The sequence below is a fragment of the Dreissena polymorpha genome, chromosome 12 (genome assembly GCF_020536995.1).
Source record: "Dreissena polymorpha isolate Duluth1 chromosome 12, UMN_Dpol_1.0, whole genome shotgun sequence".
Taxonomy (NCBI): domain Eukaryota; kingdom Metazoa; phylum Mollusca; class Bivalvia; order Myida; family Dreissenidae; genus Dreissena; species Dreissena polymorpha.
The window spans coordinates 47,136,042-47,157,194 of NC_068366.1; the positions used below are offsets into that span (position 1 = coordinate 47,136,042).

Here is a 21,153-nt window from a genome sequence, read left to right on the forward strand (position 1 = left end):
TGTGCAGCTCCTTGAGATACACATGCATGCCAAATATGAAGTTGCTATCTTCAATATTGCAAAAGTTATGGCAAAATGTTAAAGCTTTTCAATTTTTTCTCAAATTCAAGGGGAGATAATTCTGGACTTATAACTCCCATATTGCTCATTTTCAATAGGGTTTGACTCATCATTCAGATAAAGACACTGTGCAAGTCGGGAAATGATTGGATGAAAACTGTGGACTTTATTGCGTAAACAAGCCTTATTTCACAATTTTCTCAAATTCAAGGGGAGATAATTCTGGACTTTTTACTCTGATGTAACCCATTTTTTAATAGGGTTCCAGTCCTCATTAATATCCACACACTGAACAAGTTTGAAAAGAATCGGAAGAAAAATGTGGACTTTATCAGATAAACAAGAGGAAGTCTAACGCACACACACACACACACACAGACAGACAGACAGACACCATGCCATCCGATAAGCCTATGGCCAGTAGAGCTAAAAATTGATAAAAAACATATCAAACCAAAAGTGGAAGTTTTGAAATGACTGTTTGATCTAGCTAACAGAGGTTCCCCGAGATAAACAGTGTATCACAATTGGTCAATAAGAAACGAGACCAATGTCAGGGATGGAAATTAGTGGTTACCCGTGAGCCCGGGAACAGTACATTTTGGCCTTTGCAACTCAAATTCAAAAGTTAGTAGTCCGGCTGGGCAACTTGCTTCTTAAGCTTTAAACAATTCAGTGCATTTTACCCCTATAAATATGAGGTCAATTTACATCGACAGATTATGTCTAATTATTTGGACTAAGTGCATTCAAACATTTAATGAAATAGCGACTGTGAGTTAATAATATGTTTAATAAAATTAATTTATCAAAGCCAATGAAATGATTTAACTCAGACTTATAATATGACATAATACACTGAAAGTTTGTCAATTAAGCAATGTTGTTGTTTACTTATCTTTTATTTTATTTAAAGAAATTCTTATATACACACGACCCTACATGTACATTGTACTGGGCTCGTTAGTCTTTAGCTGGGACACCAAAATACTAAAGATGGTTGCCCGTGTGGGCAACCGATTGTAAAACGTTAGTTTCCATCCCTGTATGTTGCGGAGGATTCCTGAGATAGTCGATGCATATTTTCAAATTTGGAATACTCTGCATTGTCATGAACCGTTGAAGTGTTTGAAACTTGCATACATATCTTTCTTCTACAAGCACACCATTTCAGTAACTTCACTGTAAGTTGTTTAAATTGGCACATCAGGAATATATTTATGATCTTTTTGTGTTTAATAGAGCAAAGTCGAGTAATTACGACACCTTAAGAGTAAAATTTGATTTAGTCCTGATGTGTCGTAATTACCCTCCAAGTGCCCAAACTTAATGAAAAACACCGTTTTGACTTGTTGATATTTGCTAACGAACGTTATTATCGTTGCCGGCATAACTCAAAACTTCAAGCGATTAAACTAAATGCGGCGGAGTGTAATTTCGACAGTAAGCGGCTAATTTCGACAGTTAGCGGCTAATTTCGACACTTGTCTTTGTATTAATTTTGAACAACTGTTTTAATCAGGTATTTACATTGTATCTCTCAATAGAATTTCACGATCTCTTTAATGTCTAGTGTTAATTAGGCTCGATTGGTCATTGTCGGCTCGGGTACTGCTAACATTTACCCCGGGTACATTGAAGTATACTAACATGTACCCCAGGTACGGTAAATATACTAAAACGTACCCGGTCGAAATTAGACTGTACCCGAGTTTTATTCCCGCCCTAAATCAGATGTCGTAAAACGCGCTACCGATTACCGTTATTACGAAACAAACTTCTATTATTTGTTTTTATAAACTGCATTAACATTCTTTTTGAGTATGGGTTCCGATAATATAGAGGCAATTTAACAGAAAATTGACATATATATTAACATAATTAAGCTAAAAAAAATAGCCGACGATGACCGATTTAGCGTAAAAATTACCGGGTAGGTTTTAGTATATTTACCGTACCCGGGGTACATGTAAGTATACTTAAGCGTACCCGGGGTACATGTAAGTAGTACCCGAGCCGACAATGACCAATCGATTGTTAATAAGGTTGTGGTGGTTTAGTGGATGTGGTGTCCGCCTAGCGATCAGGAGAGAGTGTTTCAGTAAGTCGTAGGCTTTCCATGCAGTGGAGCTTAAATAAATAGGATTATACTAAACTAGTGTTAATTTGCAAATCAGAGAATTATAAATAAATTGCATTTAGAGTTTGTATTGTGCTCCCACTTGACTCAATATACAGTACTGACACCGTGTACTAAAACAAACACCACTCGCCGCAATGTTCATCTCACCGTTAGCTTACCAATATGAACCCCTCGGTGGGTGTTCAGATCAAATGTCGCGGGGGCCGTTTGCCATCGACGAACACCGCGAATCACCGCGGACCCATAATATCTACCGCGGTGTCCATCGTGTTCGCTAAATATAATTGAACATAAACGTATTGAATTGATCCCTTTCATTTAAAATTGATAATGAATAAATTAATTCTATTTTTATGTACATGCTGGTCAAAAGGCTGGTCAAAAGTATTTAAAATATATTGGCGACAATAAAACGCCTTGGATACATATGTGTCAACTGTATCTATCGAATACATGCAACTTCTCCCATCTTTATCCATAACTCGATAATCCCATATACGCCCGATTTCCGTTTTTAAAACAAATTATGTGAGGGTAATATAGACGATAAGAGTGCTCAAGAATGTCATAAACAAAAACGTTCGCAATTTTCGAAAGTATCAAATAAATTTTGGCATATAATTCTATTTAAAGGTTTGATGAAATACATGTAAGCGCCCAAACAATACAGTTGTATTCCAACATGCGAAAATCACCTTACATGGTTTGCATGCGCCGGGTACAGCTATTTTCGGTAAGCAACTTCTAGATAAAATAAATGAATTTCTTTGTCCTGATAATAAGCGCGCGAAAATTGGCGTGGGTGTATTTATTTGTAAATAAAAATTTCGTAGCGGGTACAACATTGAGATAATTTGATTTCCATTAAAAGTTTCGTTGTAACTTTCAAATAAAGTTGAAATATCTCGCGAAATATTTGGCATTGCCATTAAGAGTAAATAGTATTGATCATCGAAACGCTGTATTTACGTTTCCGACGTTATGTACTGTCCAAATTTAAGTGCATACGTGTGCACATACATATAATATCTACATGTAGTACACATGTATATGATTTTTTTGTACATGTACATTTAAAACGCGTGAATGACCCTCGCAGACAGGTGTTTATGGTGGTTGCGCAGCATCTGCAGTGATCACATGTGATCCAATTAACGACATAATTAAGTAAAAAAACAACATTTTCATTAATCAATAACCTTCACAACTTTTAAATAGCTCTAATTTTATATAATCTGCTTGACAAGATATAGTGAGAGCTATATATAATATTCAATTAGCTGCTTCAACCATTTAAAGAGTAATTCTATTTAACAAATCTATCTTTCCATATGCGCTGGGAATGCTTGAAAACATTTGGAGTGTCGGAATTACCCACCATCGTATAAAATTTCGAGGATAATTTCGACACCCCACAATTCATAGTTTAACAAACGCTTGGCACTATTCAAACACAAATACAAGGTCAAGTGAAACAAATTTTATACTAGAACTTGTACAAATACCAAAAATACAGCGAAATCCTGAAGGGATGTAATTGACAATTATGTAACCTCCCTTAGCGAAGCTCATAACGCTATAAAAATTCTCTAAGTAATACAATGTACGTATTTTAAATGACTCACTTACATGCAATTAGCGAGACGTTGGATAGAGAGATTTTATCTGGTGACGTCACAACACACACTACGTCACATTTTAAAATGAAATCATACGGGATGATGATGATTTAAGACAGGTCTGATAAATATTGTGAAAAGTGTCGAAATTAGACGACTGTCGGAATTACCCGACATTGCGCTAATGCAAGAAAACAGTTTAAGTGCTCATATGGTGGAAGAAAGTGCCTCGTGGATTCCAGGTGGCGAGCTTACATGAAAAATGTCCTTCGCAATACAACTCCCAGCGACCCCAAGGGCTAATTGCATTAGCTGGGAGTTGGATTATTGCAACTAATTTTGACAGCTGAAGTTGAACAATGAAATGTTATTATGTAAACATTATTTTGTGAATTAGTTTTTTGCTTACAAAATTGAAGAAACAATATAAAATGTTTACCTGTTTCTGTACATCTTGATCGCTGAGTGCCATTTTTTTGGTGGAGAAAAAAATAAATTGTCGAAATAAGCGTACAAAATAAGATGACAATTTCTACCGGAAGTAGTCTTCTTCTCGTGATCTACACCGTTGATGACGTAATATAAATTTCCGGTTACCAGTGTAAACTATCAACTTCCGGTTGTGAACTTCCTTTTAGTTCGAAAGTAAGAATGTTTTTTGTTTTGGCGTAGTTATTCAATAAGTTATTGGTGGTTATTGCTAGATAACCGTAATTACTCTTAGTTTTCGGACAATAAGTGTTTTGGAAACCCTCTTTTAAGCCAAAATAACTTTGTGTCTCCATTTTTTCAGCCACAATAATGAAATTATGAATGACACTTATTTTTCGGACACTTGCATTTGTATCAGAAATAAAACTATTTGCACTTATCCACAGGCACTCGGCAATAGCTTTTACTAAGTGTTAATTTTGTTTAGTTCTGAATGGTATGAGATGTATTCATGGTAGCCAGATACTCCTATAAATATGAGGTCGATTTACATTTAAGCGGGGTAGCTTACGTCTAATTATTTGGACTAGGTAGCCAGATTGATTCTAGTAAATGTTTTTGCAAGTTTGCTGTTTGATGACAGATTTACATTTGACTTGCGCAAGCAGGCCTCAATTTGGTCCTTTACAACAAAGTTTTGCTAATCACTTTGGAAATTGGCCGGTGAGCGAGATCAGCATTATTAGGGTCAAAGTAAAATAAATTTGGACTTACTTTTTGTGGTTTTGTTATTGTGTATCACAAATGGACAATTTTGATGGTTTTTGGATGTGGCAGTAGCTTGGGGAAGGGGGAAGCAGTTAATGCCAAGTGCCTGTACAGTAATCTGGTGACACATCAAACATGTGTTCTACAAGCTGATAATCATAAAAACCATTAAACCTGGCAGATGAATGTGAGAAGTCAATGGACCATTATATTTGCAATAATAATAATCACTTGTGTCTAAGCGCAAAGTTATATATTGGATAAATCATTAAATGGACAATCGTATTTGATTAGTTCTAACAAAAACCTATGCATTTTAACTGTTGTCACAACTGAAACAACACCACCATCAGTCATTCATATTTTTCATGATTCATCGTATTTGGTATTACAGCAATAAACTGATTAAAGAGCATTAATATTAAATCACACATGATTAAACAAAGATCTGTCATAATATCAAAACCAACAATTAATTAATTGTCCATCAGTTTAAATTAATTGACTTTAAGACCCAATGATAAATAAATATCACTGTTATTTCAAGCAGATTTTTCACTGTCAGTAAATATAACACAGTATTAAAATGCACTCACATAGCACTTGTTTCTGGTCTGGTCGCCATTTGTTTACCAAACCATGATGCAATGTTGCCACTTGTTCTCACAAATTGTAATATTTTATCGCTATGTTAATATATAAAACATTCACAGTTGGTGGCAGTTTCAAAAGTTAGCATTAGCCCTGTAGTTATCTTTATTAGAATTTAGGTTTTTAACCTATCTGCTTTTATGTTGACTTTCTTTTTCAGGTATGAAACTCTTACATAAGCTTTGACAATGACTTCAATGGAGGGTGACAAGAATGAAATGACAATGAAGAAAAAATCATCCCAAGACCATGATAATGGTGATTATTTTGGGCCAAAGGTAGAGCAAAGATCTCATACCAACATTCCTCAGAGACAAAATATATCTGAAAACATTCCACATCATGTTGAGTACGCCAGCCAACACTCAAGTTTGTCAAGGTCCATGGATTTTGTATCAGAGACCAGGTTGGTGATGTTGAACTTTATGGGAATCCTTCCACCATCTTTGTACAGGGACCACATAGTTTCCTCGCCAGATTTTGAGGCAGACAACTTAAAACATAGCCACGTCTTTTCAAAGTCACATCCTCTTCCAAAATTAACAAAAAGTCAATCCTTGAACCAAGGCCTGTCACATAACAAGCCACATTCCAAGCGATTAGGCCATCTAAAATCATTCCAGAAAGACCTTGATTCACCAGTGTCTGAGGACAATGTCAGCTACAAGTACCAGAAGTATTTAAAAGAACAACTCAATGTAGAAAATGCCAACACTTATCTTCCTGTAGAAACTGAGTCTATTTTTGCATCTGAGATAATTGGACAGCAGAGCGCTCAATCAAGCAGTGCCATTTATGAAGTATCACAGTCTTCCCATTCCCTAAGTCCAAGAAAAACTCCGCTCTCGCCACAGAGGCAAATAAGTGAGAACAGCAGCATTGGTGAATACAGCTACGAGGGTGATGCTGATGACGAATACGAAGGTTCAAGCACCTCCAGTGTATTCAGTTCTAGGAGCGCGCACTTCCGAGATGGCTTCCTTGATCTCAGGAGAAACGTGCCATATCTGCCAACTGTTGTTGATGAGGTTCCAGGTATGTTATTCAGGGAACTAGATTTTAGGGAACCAGACTCGCTGCAGGAGTGCAACAGCGAGGATGAATGCGGTGAAGACGAGGCTGACAATATTCACAGTGGCTCGGAATCAGACCACAAAGAGGAACCCAATTCACGTTCAGCAAGAGATCTCACAGGTTTGTGTTAACCTACTTGATTATGTAAGCTTGATTGCATTGATGTATTATAGACATTCTTGAGTTAAAACTTGTTTTTGGTATCTCTTCAGATATCATGAGAATGCAGTGTGGGTATTGAACCTGTTACTGGTATATATTTGAAGTCATTGACAGATCAGTTTAACAAGGGTTTATTGGAAGTTAATAAATAGTCTGCTAGCTTGTTTCTTATACCAGACAAAGCAAAGGCCAAAAAATGTGAATTGAAATCTGGATAGGAACTGAAAATGGAAATAGCAAAAGTTGAAAACATAGAAATCTTTATCTTCTCCAGAACAAACTAGAATGGTTCAGTTCTGGAAATAAGTAAATTAGTTTGTACAGTTTTGTAGACAGTATGACTATCTATGAACTAATGCAGGTCATGTCTAATGGGTAATGTACCCTTTTCAGACCATAACACAGTGCCCCAGATAATTATTCGGTAAATAGGGTTTTCACCCATTGATTTTGAAAAATAAGGTGATTTCATTCTTGAAATAGGGTGAAATGAGTTATAAAAATCATACTTTAAAATTATTGCTGCTTTACTTCTGTTGAAGCTGCACACTTGTATTGATTCAATAAAAATGATTTCGCATCGTTATTGAAAATTAAAGTACAGACGCTTTACAAATACATGCACAATGAACGACGGATAAAGCCAGATTAAAAACACATGTATGTTGTCGTTAATAATTTGGTTATTTTTTTAACTATGAAATCTAATCCGCAGAGCATTTGAATAACTTTGACTGTTTTCCTGCTCCATCAACCAGGCTTTTGCTGAATGAAAGTGTCTCCGCGTTACTATAATAATTTCAAAGAGAAAATACAGAAAATTAGCAAAGCATTTTCGATCAAAGCTATTGTATCGTACGCATCAAGTTTGACGAATTTGCGTAAACGTCAAATTTGTTGCGTTTTCAATACGCATGATTTTGTATTTCTTTGCGTTTTATAACAATTTAATAGGGTGAAAGGCGTAGATACGCAGCTTATCTGGGGCACTGATAACGTTTTAGGCATTTTCCTTTCCAGCTTGTCAAGCAGTTCCCAGCAAAAGTGCTGACAGGTCGGGGTTACACCTCCATATCCCCATGGGGACAGTTCAACTAGATGATGTTCTTCTCACCTTCCAGTCAGAAATCAACAGTGAACTTGATGAAATGGAATCAGAATTTGAACCAGGTAATCAGATATCTCTAAAATCCTCCATATTCATTCTATGCTATTGCTATACAAATATTGCAATTCCCATTTGTTGCAGATTTGTTGCATTTTAACAATGTATATCACGATTATGTTCAGAGTAATATTTCCTCTGAATGTTGATAAATATACATGTGTATTTCGTGTAAGAATGTCAAAACTTTAAAATGCTCTGAATAAAATTTGAAATATCAGATGCCAGGAGGTTAAATAATTTCAGTAGTCAAAAGTTATTGAAAGCCCACTTATTGACTGTCAAGAATATAAAAGCTTCTATTGACCATAGGCATTCAACAATAAGAGGTATTAGGCCAAGCAAGCTCTTGATGTCTAATGTCAGATATGTAACAGGCTTCTCGATATAAATGTTATAACCTGAGCAAAAACAGTTCAAATATAGCTGTGTAGCTAGTTGTTTTGTTTATTTGGATTTTTCTGTCATATAAACTAACTCAAATGAACCTGCTCACACTTTCCATGCATAAGCTGGTTTACCTTTAGTTTAAACCTATTTATTTTAGCTGGATTACATAGAAAGCCTAAGGCTTATTTGGAAAGCTCTCGAGTCCATTTCCTGGGACTAGAACCAGTACTTGGTGTCTTTAGGGGAAATCTAAAGAACGCTCCCACAATGGGGATCGAACCCGTGACCTCCTGATGGCTAGGCGGACACCATATCCACTACAACACTGCTAATGGTTTACCATTAGTGTTCATGGTTATGCTTGTAACATACAACTTAATCTACTTGAACCCCTGGTAGGACAAGAATGGATGTATACATATGTTAGTGACCAATCAACACACAAATTATGAAGACTTGCTAGAAATAGAAGCTTAGATCCCCATCATGTTCACATATCTTTATAATTATGGTTTGCAGGCATACCCAGCAGATGTGATGGTGGAGGGGCGTGTGCTACTCCCCGTACCCCGATCTCCCAAGCTGCGTTGGTGCTGGCCCGTATCGGAGACGAGATGAATGACATGCATGGGCCCCAGCTGGCGGACATGTTTAACAGCCTCTCGCCGACTGACATAGAAAACCTGTCGTATCCTCGCTTTCAGGAACTGGCTCAGGCTTTACTCTCGCACAATGACCTCAATGACTGGAGACAGGTGGGGGCAGTGTTCATTTATAGTTTGTTATAGTAATAACATTGAACAACATTGATTTTTTCTGGTCGATTATATCATATTGGGTTTGACTTGTTTGTTACTATTGTTAAATATATTGAACAGAATTTCAGGCCTATATTTGCGGTCTGTAATCGTATTATCAATTTCCATTGGCATGCTTATCAAGTCTAAGAGGCTTACCAGAATGTATCTCATACTTATGAACTACTGTAAAATCATTTATAATTGTATTTATGTACGCAGGTTTTTATGAATTTTAGAGGATAGGTAAATTCATGAATGTCTGATTTTAGAAAGTAAAGAGAAGTTCCCCTTGTTCATTTTCTGATGTGTTTGTGTTCAATTCGTGAACCTTTCAACCTAGGAAATCAAGGAAAATTAATGTACCACAAATGATAATGATTTTTCAGTATCTGACAATCTCTGTACTCAAATGACATTTTTAGTAATAAGCATGAATCTTGTGTGCCAGAGAGTTTATTCTGCTGTTGTCATTATGTTAACTTTTAGGAATTGTCAGAACATATTAGAAAATTAGGTGATTGTAAATTTAGTATGGACACTAAAATAGAACATGCATACGAAATCATTAAATCATTGTTCCTATAAGATGTTATTACCTACAGAGACAATCATGATCAATGGATGAAATAATCAATAGAATAACACAATCTTTTTTAATCTGTCGTCAGATGTTTCACGCTTGAGTTATTTTTATTTAGATGTGTTCCCGATGCATAGTTTAGTATACAAAATAATTTAACATTCACAACATACCCACTTTTGATAAACTAACTGTCGAGGACATGACAATTTTGTTGAGATAACAAAAATTATAAACTTTATGATTGTCATAGTAAATTTTTCGTGGCCTATTTCATTGAAGTTTACATAAGTTATCAACAAAGTTAGCATAGAATTGTACTAATTGGTCAGGTAAGTTTAAGCAATGTGCCTACAATTGTTTTTGCTAAAACATTATTATTTATAAAGTAATTGCTACATTTCCATAAGCATACTCACTTTCATCAGTTAATGTGCAGTACAATTGTATTCCTGAATTGATAAGAAAATAATTTTTGTACAATTATAACCATTGTTACATTCATTTTTGAATTGTTTTAAAAAGTATGTATTTTAATAAACTGTGTTTTTTGATGATTTTTTTTCTGTGAGAAGTGCTAATAAACATTTTGTTGCGTTCCAATATAAAAAATACTTTAGGATATTGACTGAATTGTGTGCTTCGTCTTGGCCATTTTGTGTTCATATCTTCAATGATAATTGTGTTCAGGTAGCTCTGCTGATGAGGTTTGGTCAGAAGCTGGTGTGGACTGCACTTCAGACAGGTGTTCCCCATGTGAGGACAATCATAGACTCCTGTACCCAGGTGGTGGCAGACATGGCAGCAAAGTTCATCATCAAGCAGGGAGGATGGGTGAGGCACATACAGCAGCTGATCTCATTGAAACCATGTCATTTTATCAATTGCATTAATAGCCATGCCTTTACCCTTTCCTACTCAGAGGCAAAGTGAAAATGAAAATGTGCAAAGCATAAAACCAGAACAGCCTGCGAGTAACTCGCAGTCTGTTTAGGTTTTATGCTGTCTACTGCTCATCAGTATCAAAGGGTTGGAAATGAAGCCTTTAAAACTTGAATCGAGTAAGAAAAGTCTTTAAAATTTTTTTAACTTTCTAAGGGACTACAAATGCGTCAAAATACGTATCTAAGTGGTAAAGGGTTAAGGAACACAAGTCTGTTTCCTAGGTAGAGCAGGGAATGTTTGTTTCTAAGAAAAGAAGCCCATTCTCAGTGTACCATAGGTAGCATAGAGGGTTTGCTTGTCAGAGAGTCCGCAATAATTCTACTAGATGTACTAGTCTTTTTGAAGATAAAAGGAACATGAGCTGTGTTTACTTATGAACACGTATCCACATACAGAACCATCAAAAAACATGAATGGAAGTATAGTAAAATATTTGTAAGATGAAGCTGTCATAGTTCAGGTATTAGTGATATAGCTTTTCTATTCACATTACGTTGATAATAAATCAAGTTTGAATGCCATTGCCTGTATTGACATAATTGCCTTAAGTACAATTATTTAAGTACTTTGATTTTTTAATGATACAGTTGAACATTAATTTTCTGATGCAGATTACTTATATATGTATGTGTCCAGTAATAAACTGTGTTGACATTTCAGAGTACTATCATGAACTTTGACCCCAGCCAGTCATCAGACAATCAGAGTTCTAGCGACATCAGTCCCTCGACTGACCGCATCAATAGTGACCTCTCTCAGGCATCAAGCAGGGGTTGCAATGACCTTGACCTAGAAACTGATTGCCTAGAAACCAAGCGAGAAAGTTGCGGGTCAGAAGGTCAAAGAACACTTATCCAAGGCAACAGTCAGGAATCTGATGAAGAAACCTGCAATGTGTTTACTATGTCTACTAAGAGCTCTGATGCTTCTCTCACAGATAACACTATTGCAATAGAAACAGGCAATGCGCTTGCATTGGGCCCTAAGAAACCAAGGTATGCTTCTAGTGTAGGGTTTGAGTTTTCAGAGACAAGTTCGATTTCATTGGATAATACAGGTGAGATGGAGCTTGAGTCTGACCTATCCCGTAGGTCTAGTGTGATTTATATACAGTCACAATGCGATGATGACCCCTCAAAGAACACTGATGATCAAGATGAAGCTGATAGCGATTTGATCTGTTGCAATGACCTTGAGGATGATGATTTTACAAATTCTAATGTGCACACTAAGGTTCGTGAAGCAATAAAAGCTGATATAGATGTGAACATCGATGCTGCTGAAAATACCAAAAGCTTTGGTAACATGAGTCCTGGAGAGGGTGATTTTAATACACCTAATGACAATAGCATTACTGATTGTGATGTAGTGGAAACATTGTATGATAATTGTCCTGGTCTTGAGGCAGCAGGAAAACTAGTATCGGAATATGTTTTCAAATCATCAAATGCCTCAAGAGAACCTGTAGACCATGGTCTTGACAATGAAGAAGGTGGTGTGGTAGCAGATGATATGGGCGCGGTTGATGAGTATGACAGGTCGAGTCAGTATGTGAAGCAGGCTACACCAGTGGCAGGGACTATTCCTAGAGGAGCTGATGGGGATGAAACATATCAACTGGTTGACAACATTGTGGTTGATCCTCTTAATGATCAAAGGCATGCTGAAACAACTTTGGACAATTATCAGAATGTGAACGTGGAAATCGGAACTTTGAACACTAGAACGGATGAACAAATGAACATTGAAAGTGATCAAAATGTTAACACAGAAGATGATGTTAATGTCCACACGGGCAATTATGAAAGTTCAAATGTTGATCAAAATACAAACAATAGCTCAACATCCCTACAACAGCATCCCGAGGTGAACAATCAAGTGGAAGAAAGATATGTGAGTGACACCTCAAGAGAGTCTGTCCATACAGCAGAAGACAGGATAGGTGAAGACTGTAACGGTGTTGGGGATCACTCCACTGGCTTTGGACTCAAAGCCATGGCCCTGGCCAGTGCTGTACTAGCTCTGGGCATCGGTCTCAAGTTTGTGGTTTCAAATAGATGAACAGCTCTGGTTTGTGGTTTCAAATAGATGAACAGCTCTCTTCAGGAATTCTATAGGCTTGTAAGCTTCTGTCATGAACTGTTTGTTACACTTAGTTTCGTAATCAGATAATGAAATCAATGTTTGAGGTTTATATTTAGTATTTACATATTAGCCAAAAAGGTAGTTGGCCATATTAGAAACTAGTCCAGAATGTCTACCAGTAATTTCATACTGATTTTAGTCAAAATTGTTATTTATATGTTGATTACACATGTCTATTTTCAGCAGTTATCCTTATGCTACAATTATTCATGCAACATTTTGTTTGCATCTGCTGTCAATAAAGCTGCTGAACACTCTATATATATTACTTTTATTCAGTACAGTTAATGTGTTGTAAAGTTTTATTGTTGTTGTTAATTTTACATGTTGAAATGTTTTGTTGAACACGTTTCTTGCATTACTTCATGTCATTCTGTGATTACAATATTACAGATTGGTTGAGCATTAATTTGTTTGAAAAAATGTTTATTTTGCCTTTGACATTGTGCTGTGACATTGACATTGTGCACACACAATTTAGTTATTTGAATGCATTTGTGAATTGTAGTTTTCTTTACTTCAAAGGAAAGATACCAAACACAGTTACAAATATATGGGAAGAATGTTCCTTGTAATTGTATAGTTAATAACCTTTGAAAAATATGAATTGCGATGAAAATCTTTTTTATCATGTTACTTACTTGAAAATTACTGGTTATTTTAAAGTATTAATTTATTGTTTTTATATATTTTTCTAATTGATGTGTACATATAAATAACTTATTAATTGTTCAGTTCAATAAGTTTAATGTCTTAATTGTTAAATACGACATCATATTGTCCTGTGCATTTTGTTGATTGTCTGAATTGTTGAAGATCTATATTATATTGTCCGTTTCTTTTTGTTCACTGTCTGAATTGTGAAAGACTCCATCATACTATTCAGTGATTAGGAATCACGAGGCTATTAATAAGCCTTAGGCTTTCCATGCTATCAAGCTTAAATAAATAGGTTTAAACTATATTATTCAGTGCTATATCATACATATGTTGGATGTCTCAATTAATACACTTTACATTATATTGTCTGTGCTATGTGTAAGTGCCTGAATTGATAAAGACAACATCTTATTGTTCAGTGCTATTTGTTCAATATATGACTTGATTAAGACAACGTCATATTGACCTTTACTTAATGTTGATAGTCTTTATTGTTAAAGACTACATACAATTGTTCAGGGCTATATGTTCAGTGAAGTCTCTATCCTATTTTTCAGTCCTTTATGCGCAATGTTTGAATTGTTAAACGCTACATCACATAATTAAGTGTTATATGTTCATTGTCTAAATTGTTAGAGATGTCATCATTTTGTTCAGAGTTTTATGTTTATTGTCTAAATTGTTAAAGACTCCAATATATTGTTCAGAGTTTTATGTTCATTGTCTAAATTGTTAAAGACTCCAATATATTGTTCAGAGTTTTATGTTTATTGTCTAAATTGTTAAAGACTCCATTATATTGTTCAGAGTTTTATGTTCAGTGTCTAAATTGTTAAAGACTACATAATATTGTTCAGAGTATATGTTCAGTGTTTGAATGATTGACAGCTAGTGGTACATCATATTGGTCAGTTCTACGTGTTTGATGTCTGAATCGTTAAAGGTTTCCTAATTTGGTCAGCTCTATATGTTTCTCAATCTTTTCTTTATTTTAAGTATATCTGTTGGTATTCTATGTGTTGAGAACTACTTCTCTTCTTGTCTTACTATAGGCTATCGATCAGTGCTCTTTATTCTGTTTGTAGACCTTTCATTGATCGTTTTTAACAGTTCAGTGTTTTCTATTTTCTTTGTTGCTATTACAGAAAGTGTGATTTCTCGACACTGTCAATCCATAAGAGGGTACAACCCAATTGTAAACTATTTTCAGCCATTTACCGTTGCCTATCATAGTGTTGTGTTGTTGTTTGTATAGGGTATTTATGTGCCATGTCTATTAAAATGCTCAATATTCAAATCAAAATAAAAAAACTACAGCATATCATATTGAATGGAAACTCAACATTTAACCAAATTGTTGCAATCAATAAGATGTAGCTAGTGTTGAATAGAGTAAACTATGCTAACTTGTATGTTCACTGTTAGTGATGCAATATTAGTATTGCTGATTATATGGTATATTTGAAATTAATTTCAATAGAAATAACCATTGGAAGGTGTATGTAACATAGGTGTATATACTTTATTATATTGTTGAGATAAATCTGAATGGCAAATCTAGCATTGTTATGCCCACCTTCGAAGAGGAGGGGGTATATTGTTTTGCTGGATGTCGGTCTGTCTGTCGGTTGACCAGTTTGTTTCCAATCAATAACTTGTAAACAGATTCACCAATTGGCTTGATACTTCCCATGTGCATTAGCCTTTGCCAGTTAATGACCCCTTTAAAAATTGGGGTCACAAGATCAAAGGTCAAGGTCACTTTCAAACTAAGAGTGAAAATTGTTTCCGATCAATAACTTGTGAAATGAGGGACTGATTGGCTTAATACATCCCATGTGCATTTGGGCTGGGAAGTAGATGGCCCCTATTGAAATTGGGGTCACTAGGTCAAATGTCAAGGTCACTGTCACACTAAGTGTGAAATTGTTTCTAATTATGACTCATCAACTGATTCCTCGATTTTCTTGATACTTCCCATGTGTATTGGCCTTGAGCAGTTATGAAATTGGGGTCACTAGGTCAAGGTCACTGTCACATCGTGACATCACTAGTTATAAAAATATATAATATTCTCAACCCATTTACCATAACGCTGAGTTAACAGAAGTGCATAATTCTGTGTCAACTTAAGGCCTATTTAAGTGGCTGTCACACTAATTTGATAAGATTTACTGTTATGGTAAGTTTTGTGGCAAAAAATCCTGTGTCAAGGCCCTGTTTAGGGGGTATCTCTCTCCAGCAGCGGAGCTCGTGCTATATTTACTATCAAAGTATATGCCTTTAAAGCTTTCAGTTATGATGTTTAATTGTTTAACATGTTTAAATTTTAATAGTTTTGATGTTGAATGCTCTTATGTATTGTTAAGATTGACTATTTTAAGAATATTTAATATTGACTTCTTGCCCTGGTTTTGATTTACAATACTGGTCTTAATTTAGAGACCTTTAAGTTGATTTAAATGTGTTCTTTTCAAAGTTTGATATTTTCATCAAATATCTGTTTTACATTTAAAACTAAAAAGTTACCCGTTTGTGTAAAATTTTCTGAAAAATTATGTCTTTTTTGAATTTGTTTGGCAATTAAGTGGGGATAATGTTAATTTCGTAGTTAGTATAGTTACTATGCTTTACATTAAGATTCTAAGAAATGGACTCCCATTAACTGTTAAAAATACTCCCAAGGAACATAATCTCCAAATAGTCAAGTGTAACTTACAGGTATTTTAAGATTTCTTCATGATCTCAGATAAAAATGTGATGAATCTGGTCCAAAAATTTTTCTAATAAATCAGTGAATGTAAAATTGTATTGTTTTTATTGTTGCAACCGTAACAGATTGTCTTATATCTAGTGCATATGTAATAAAGTTTGCAACATTTTTAAGAACATACATGTGTATGCTTTAACAGATCCCATTAAATAATTGAATTTATATACAGAAAGTCTAACGTAAAATCTTCTATAGAGAAATCTCCTCCTTATAGTAGTGTAACATGCACAAATGCATATAAAATGGTACACATCTTCAAGATTGCGACTACCACAGTACAAATAGTATCTTTCGTTTCTTGGTATATTACTAGAGCCATAAAGGCCTGTATGAATTCTTAATAAGAGTGCACAAATTCTGAAGCATGTAACAAATTTCCCCAGGTTAACAGGCAATACATTAAGATAGTTTTCATAGGCAAGTTAGTTTTATATTGAGCATAATCTGTTAAAACTGAGCTATGCAGTAATAAACCTTGCCATTATTGAATAAAGTTGATTTTTACTCGCGCCTAAAATATAAAAGGAAAAAAAATACATATATTTTCTGGATTTAAAAATACCTTTGAAAACCCAAAATCATCTAAAAGTTTCTCAACACAGGACACCCGGTTAGAGTGACATAGTTTACAATCTTCTAAAGCTCTTAAGATTCAAAACTGAAATAATTATATTATCGATCTCAAGTTTATCAAGAACGTGTATTCTATAAATGTCTTGCTCTCTGAGCTTCCCTTAAATCAAAATCCTATGATATGATTTGTTTGCTTGCATCAAAATCATATGATATGAAGTGTTTGCTTGTATCAAAATCCTATGAAATGAAGTGTTTGCTTGCATCAAAATCCTATGATATGAAGTGTTTGCTTGCATCAAAATCCTATGATATGAAGTGTTTGCTTGTATCAAAATCCTATGAAATGAAGTGTTTGCTTGCATCAAAATCCTATTATATGAAGTGTTTGCTTGCATCAAACTCCTGTGATATGAAGTGTTTGCTTGCATCAAACTCCTTTGATATGAAGTGTTTGCTTGCATCAAACTCCTATGATATGAAGTGTTAGCTTGCATCAAAATCCTTTGATATGAAGTGTTTGCTTGCATCAAACTCCTATGATAAGAAGTGTTTGCTTGCATCAAACTCCTATGATATGAAGTGTTTGCTTGCAACAAAATCCTATGATATGAAGTGTTTGCTTGTATCAAACTACTATGATATGAAGTGTTTGCTTGTATCAAACTCCTATGATATGAAGTGTTTGCCTGCATCAAACTACTATGATATTAAGTGTTTGCCTGTGCCAAAGTCCTATGATATGAAGTGTTTGCCTGCATCAAACTCCTTTGATATGAAGTGTTTGCTTGCATCAAACTCCTATGATATGAAGTGTTTGCTTGTATCAAACTCCTATGATATGAAGTGTTTGCTTGCATCAAACTCCTATGATATGAAGTGTTTGCCTGCATCAAACTCCTTTGATATGCAGTGTTTGCTTGTATCAAACTCCAATGATATGAAGTGTTTGCCTGCATCAAACTCCTATGATATGAAGTGTTTGCTTGTATCAAACTCCTATGATATGAAGTGTTTGCTTGCATCAAACTTCTATGATATGAAGTGTTTGCTTGCATCAAACTCCTATGATATGAAGTGTTTGCCTGCATCAAACTCCTTTGATAGAAAGTGTTTGCTTGTATCAAAATCCTATGATATGAAGTGTTTGCCTGCATCAAACTCCTATGATATGAAGTGTGTGTTTGCATCAAACTCTTATGATATGAAGTGTTTGCTTACATCAAACTCCTATGATATGAAGTGTTTGCTTGTATCAAACTCTTATGATATGAAGTGTTTGCTTGCATCAAACTCCTATGATATGAAGTGTTTGCCTGCATCAAACTCCTTTGATATGAAGTGTTTGCTTGCAGCAAACTCCTGTGATATGAAGTGTTTGCTTGCATCAAAATCCTATGATATGAAGTGTTTGCTTGCAACAAAATCCTATGATATGAAGTGTTTGCTTGCATCAAACTCCTATGATATGAAGTGATTGCTTGCATCAAAATCGTATGATATGAAGTGTTTGCTTGTATCAAACTACTATGATATGAAGTGTTTTCTTGTATCAAACTCCTATGATATGAAGTGATTGCCTGCACCAAACTACTATGATATTTAGTGTTTGCCTGTATCAAACTCCTATGATATGAAGTGTTTGCCTGCATCAAACTCCTTTGATATGAAGTATTTGCTTGCATCAAACTCCTATGATATGAAGTGTTTGCTTACATCAAACTCCTATGATATGAAGTGTTTGCCTGCATCAAACTCCTTTGATATGAAGTGTTTGCTTGTATCAAACTCCTATGATATGAAGTGTTTGCCTGCATCAAACTCCTATGATATGAAGTGTTTGCTTGTATCAATCTCCTATGATATGAAGTGTTTGCTTGTATCAAACTCCTATGATATGAAGTGTTTGCTTGCATCAAACTCCTATGATATGAAGTGTTTGCCTGCATCAAACTCCTTTGATATGAAGTGTTTGCTTGTATCAAACTCCTATGATAGGAAGTGTTTGCTTGCATCAAACTCCTATGATATGAAGTGTTTGCTTGCATCAAACTCCTATGATATGAATTGTTTGCTTGCATCAAACTCCTATGATATGAAGTGTTTGCTTGCATCAAACTCCTTTGATACGAAGTGTTTGTTCACATCATACCCCTATGATATGAAGTTTTTGGTCACATCAAACTCCTATGATATGAAGTGTTGCTTGCATCAAACTCCTATGATATGAAGTGTTTGCTTGCATCAAACTGCTTTGATATGAAGTGTTTGGTCACATCAAACTACTATGATATTAAGTGTTTGGTCACATCAAATTCTTATGATATGAAGTGTTTGCTTGCAGCAAACTCCTGTGATATGAAGTGTTTGCTTGCATCAAAATCCTATGATATGAAGTGTTTGCTTGCAACAAAATCCTATGATATGAAGTGTTTGCTTGCATCAAACTCCTATGATATGAAGTGATTGCTTGCATCAAAATCGTATGATATGAAGTGTTTGCTTGTATCAAACTACTATGATATGAAGTGTTTTCTTGTATCAAACTCCTATGATATGAAGTGATTGCCTGCACCAAACTACTATGATATTTAGTGTTTGCCTGTATCAAACTCCTATGATATGAAGTGTTTGCCTGCATCAAACTCCTTTGATATGAAGTATTTGCTTGCATCAAACTCCTATGATATGAAGTGTTTGCTTACATCAAACTCCTATGATATGAAGTGTTTGCCTGCATCAAACTCCTTTGATATGAAGTGTTTGCTTGTATCAAACTCCTATGATATGAAGTGTTTGCCTGCATCAAACTCCTATGATATGAAGTGTTTGCTTGTATCAATCTCCTATGATATGAAGTGTTTGCTTGTATCAAACTCCTATGATATGAAGTGTTTGCTTGCATCAAACTCCTATGATATGAAGTGTTTGCCTGCATCAAACTCCTTTGATATGAAGTGTTGCTTGCATCAAACTCCTATGATATGAAGTGTTTGCTTGTATCAAACTCCTATGATATGCAGTGTTTGCTTGTATCAAACTCCTATGATATTAAGTGTTTGCTTGCATTAAATTCCTATGATATGAAGTGTTTGCTTGCATCAAACTCCTATGATATGAGGTGTTTTCTTGTATCAAACTCCTATGATATGAAGTGTTTGCTTGCATCAAACTCCTATGTGAGAAGTGTTTGCTTGCATCAAACTCCTATGATATGAAGTGTTTGCTTGTATCAAACTCCTATGATAGGAAGTGTTTGCTTGTATCAAACTCCTATGATATGAAGTGTGTGTTTGCATCAAACTCCTATGATATGAAGTGTTTGCTTGTATCAAACTCCTATGATAGGAAGTGTTTGCTTGTATCAAACTCCTATGATATGAAGTGTGTGTTTGCATCAAACTCCTTTGATATGAAGTGTTTGCTTGTATCAAACTCCAATGATGGGAAGTGTTTGCTTGTATCAAACTCCTATGATATGAAGTATTTGCTTGCATCAAACTCCTTTGATATGAAGTGTTTGCTTGTCTCAAACTCCTATGATATGAAGTGTTTGCTTGCATCAAACTCATATGATATGAAGTGTTTGGTTATAGCATGGCGTGTATGTCTCCGTCAACAATTTATTATTGTGAAGATATTTAGCAAAGTATGTTTCAATTTAAATCAATGTGTATAAGGTTAAGTAAATAAGATACAATATAATTATTTTGTTTATTCTCTAACATTTCTCTATATGTCAAAAACTACTGACATTTAATGACCAACTAGTTTTGTTACGTCGTCTGACTGTCTGTCTGTTTGTCCATACGGCCTTCAGTCTACGCTTTTTTTTTGTAAACGCTTCTAGCAACTACCTGTTTTTTGTGTGTGAGTCTACCAGCATGACCACAGATCAATTTTCAGTTTTTGTCTGATCCATTGATTTTTGGCTAAGTTATGGGCCTTGGACTGGTACATTTTCTCTAGAATAACAATATTCCGGACTTTATTCTTAAACATTTGCAGATATTGAACTGATTTTTGATGTGTAAGTCCATCAGGGATTTCTGCTTTCTCCCATCATGAAAAGATAATGCAGGAGACTCTCCATGACCACTACATCTCTATCTCCATCGGTGGAAGACCCATCTCCAACTTGAGATTCGCTGATGACATTGACCTCATGGGTGGCACCAGCAGTGAACTTCAAGATCTCACCAACGGACTCAGC

At 35.1% G+C, this 21,153-nt stretch overlaps 2 protein-coding genes across 2 annotated transcripts in view; one reads left to right on the top strand and one right to left on the bottom strand.

Annotated features, from left to right (window-relative positions):
* The window catches only part of LOC127852322 (V-type proton ATPase subunit E-like), a 31,359-nt gene extending 26,945 nt beyond the window's left edge, over positions 1-4,414 (bottom strand). Inside the window, exon 1 of the mRNA XM_052386254.1 lies at positions 4,262-4,414. Coding sequence (XP_052242214.1) covers positions 4,262-4,294 — 33 coding nt within the window. The 5' untranslated portion in view covers positions 4,295-4,414. The remainder of the gene's footprint in view (positions 1-4,261) is intronic.
* Positions 4,415-4,421: 7 nt separating this feature from the next.
* On the top strand, positions 4,422-16,400 carry LOC127852320 (uncharacterized). Its single transcript, XM_052386252.1, has 6 exons — positions 4,422-4,467; positions 5,834-6,867; positions 7,930-8,079; positions 8,984-9,219; positions 10,535-10,678; positions 11,450-16,400. Exons 2-6 carry the CDS (start codon positions 5,862-5,864, stop codon positions 12,848-12,850), a joined length of 2,937 nt encoding a protein of 978 aa, XP_052242212.1. The 5' UTR covers positions 4,422-4,467; positions 5,834-5,861; the 3' UTR covers positions 12,851-16,400.
* The last annotated feature ends 4,753 nt before the right edge of the window (positions 16,401-21,153 follow it).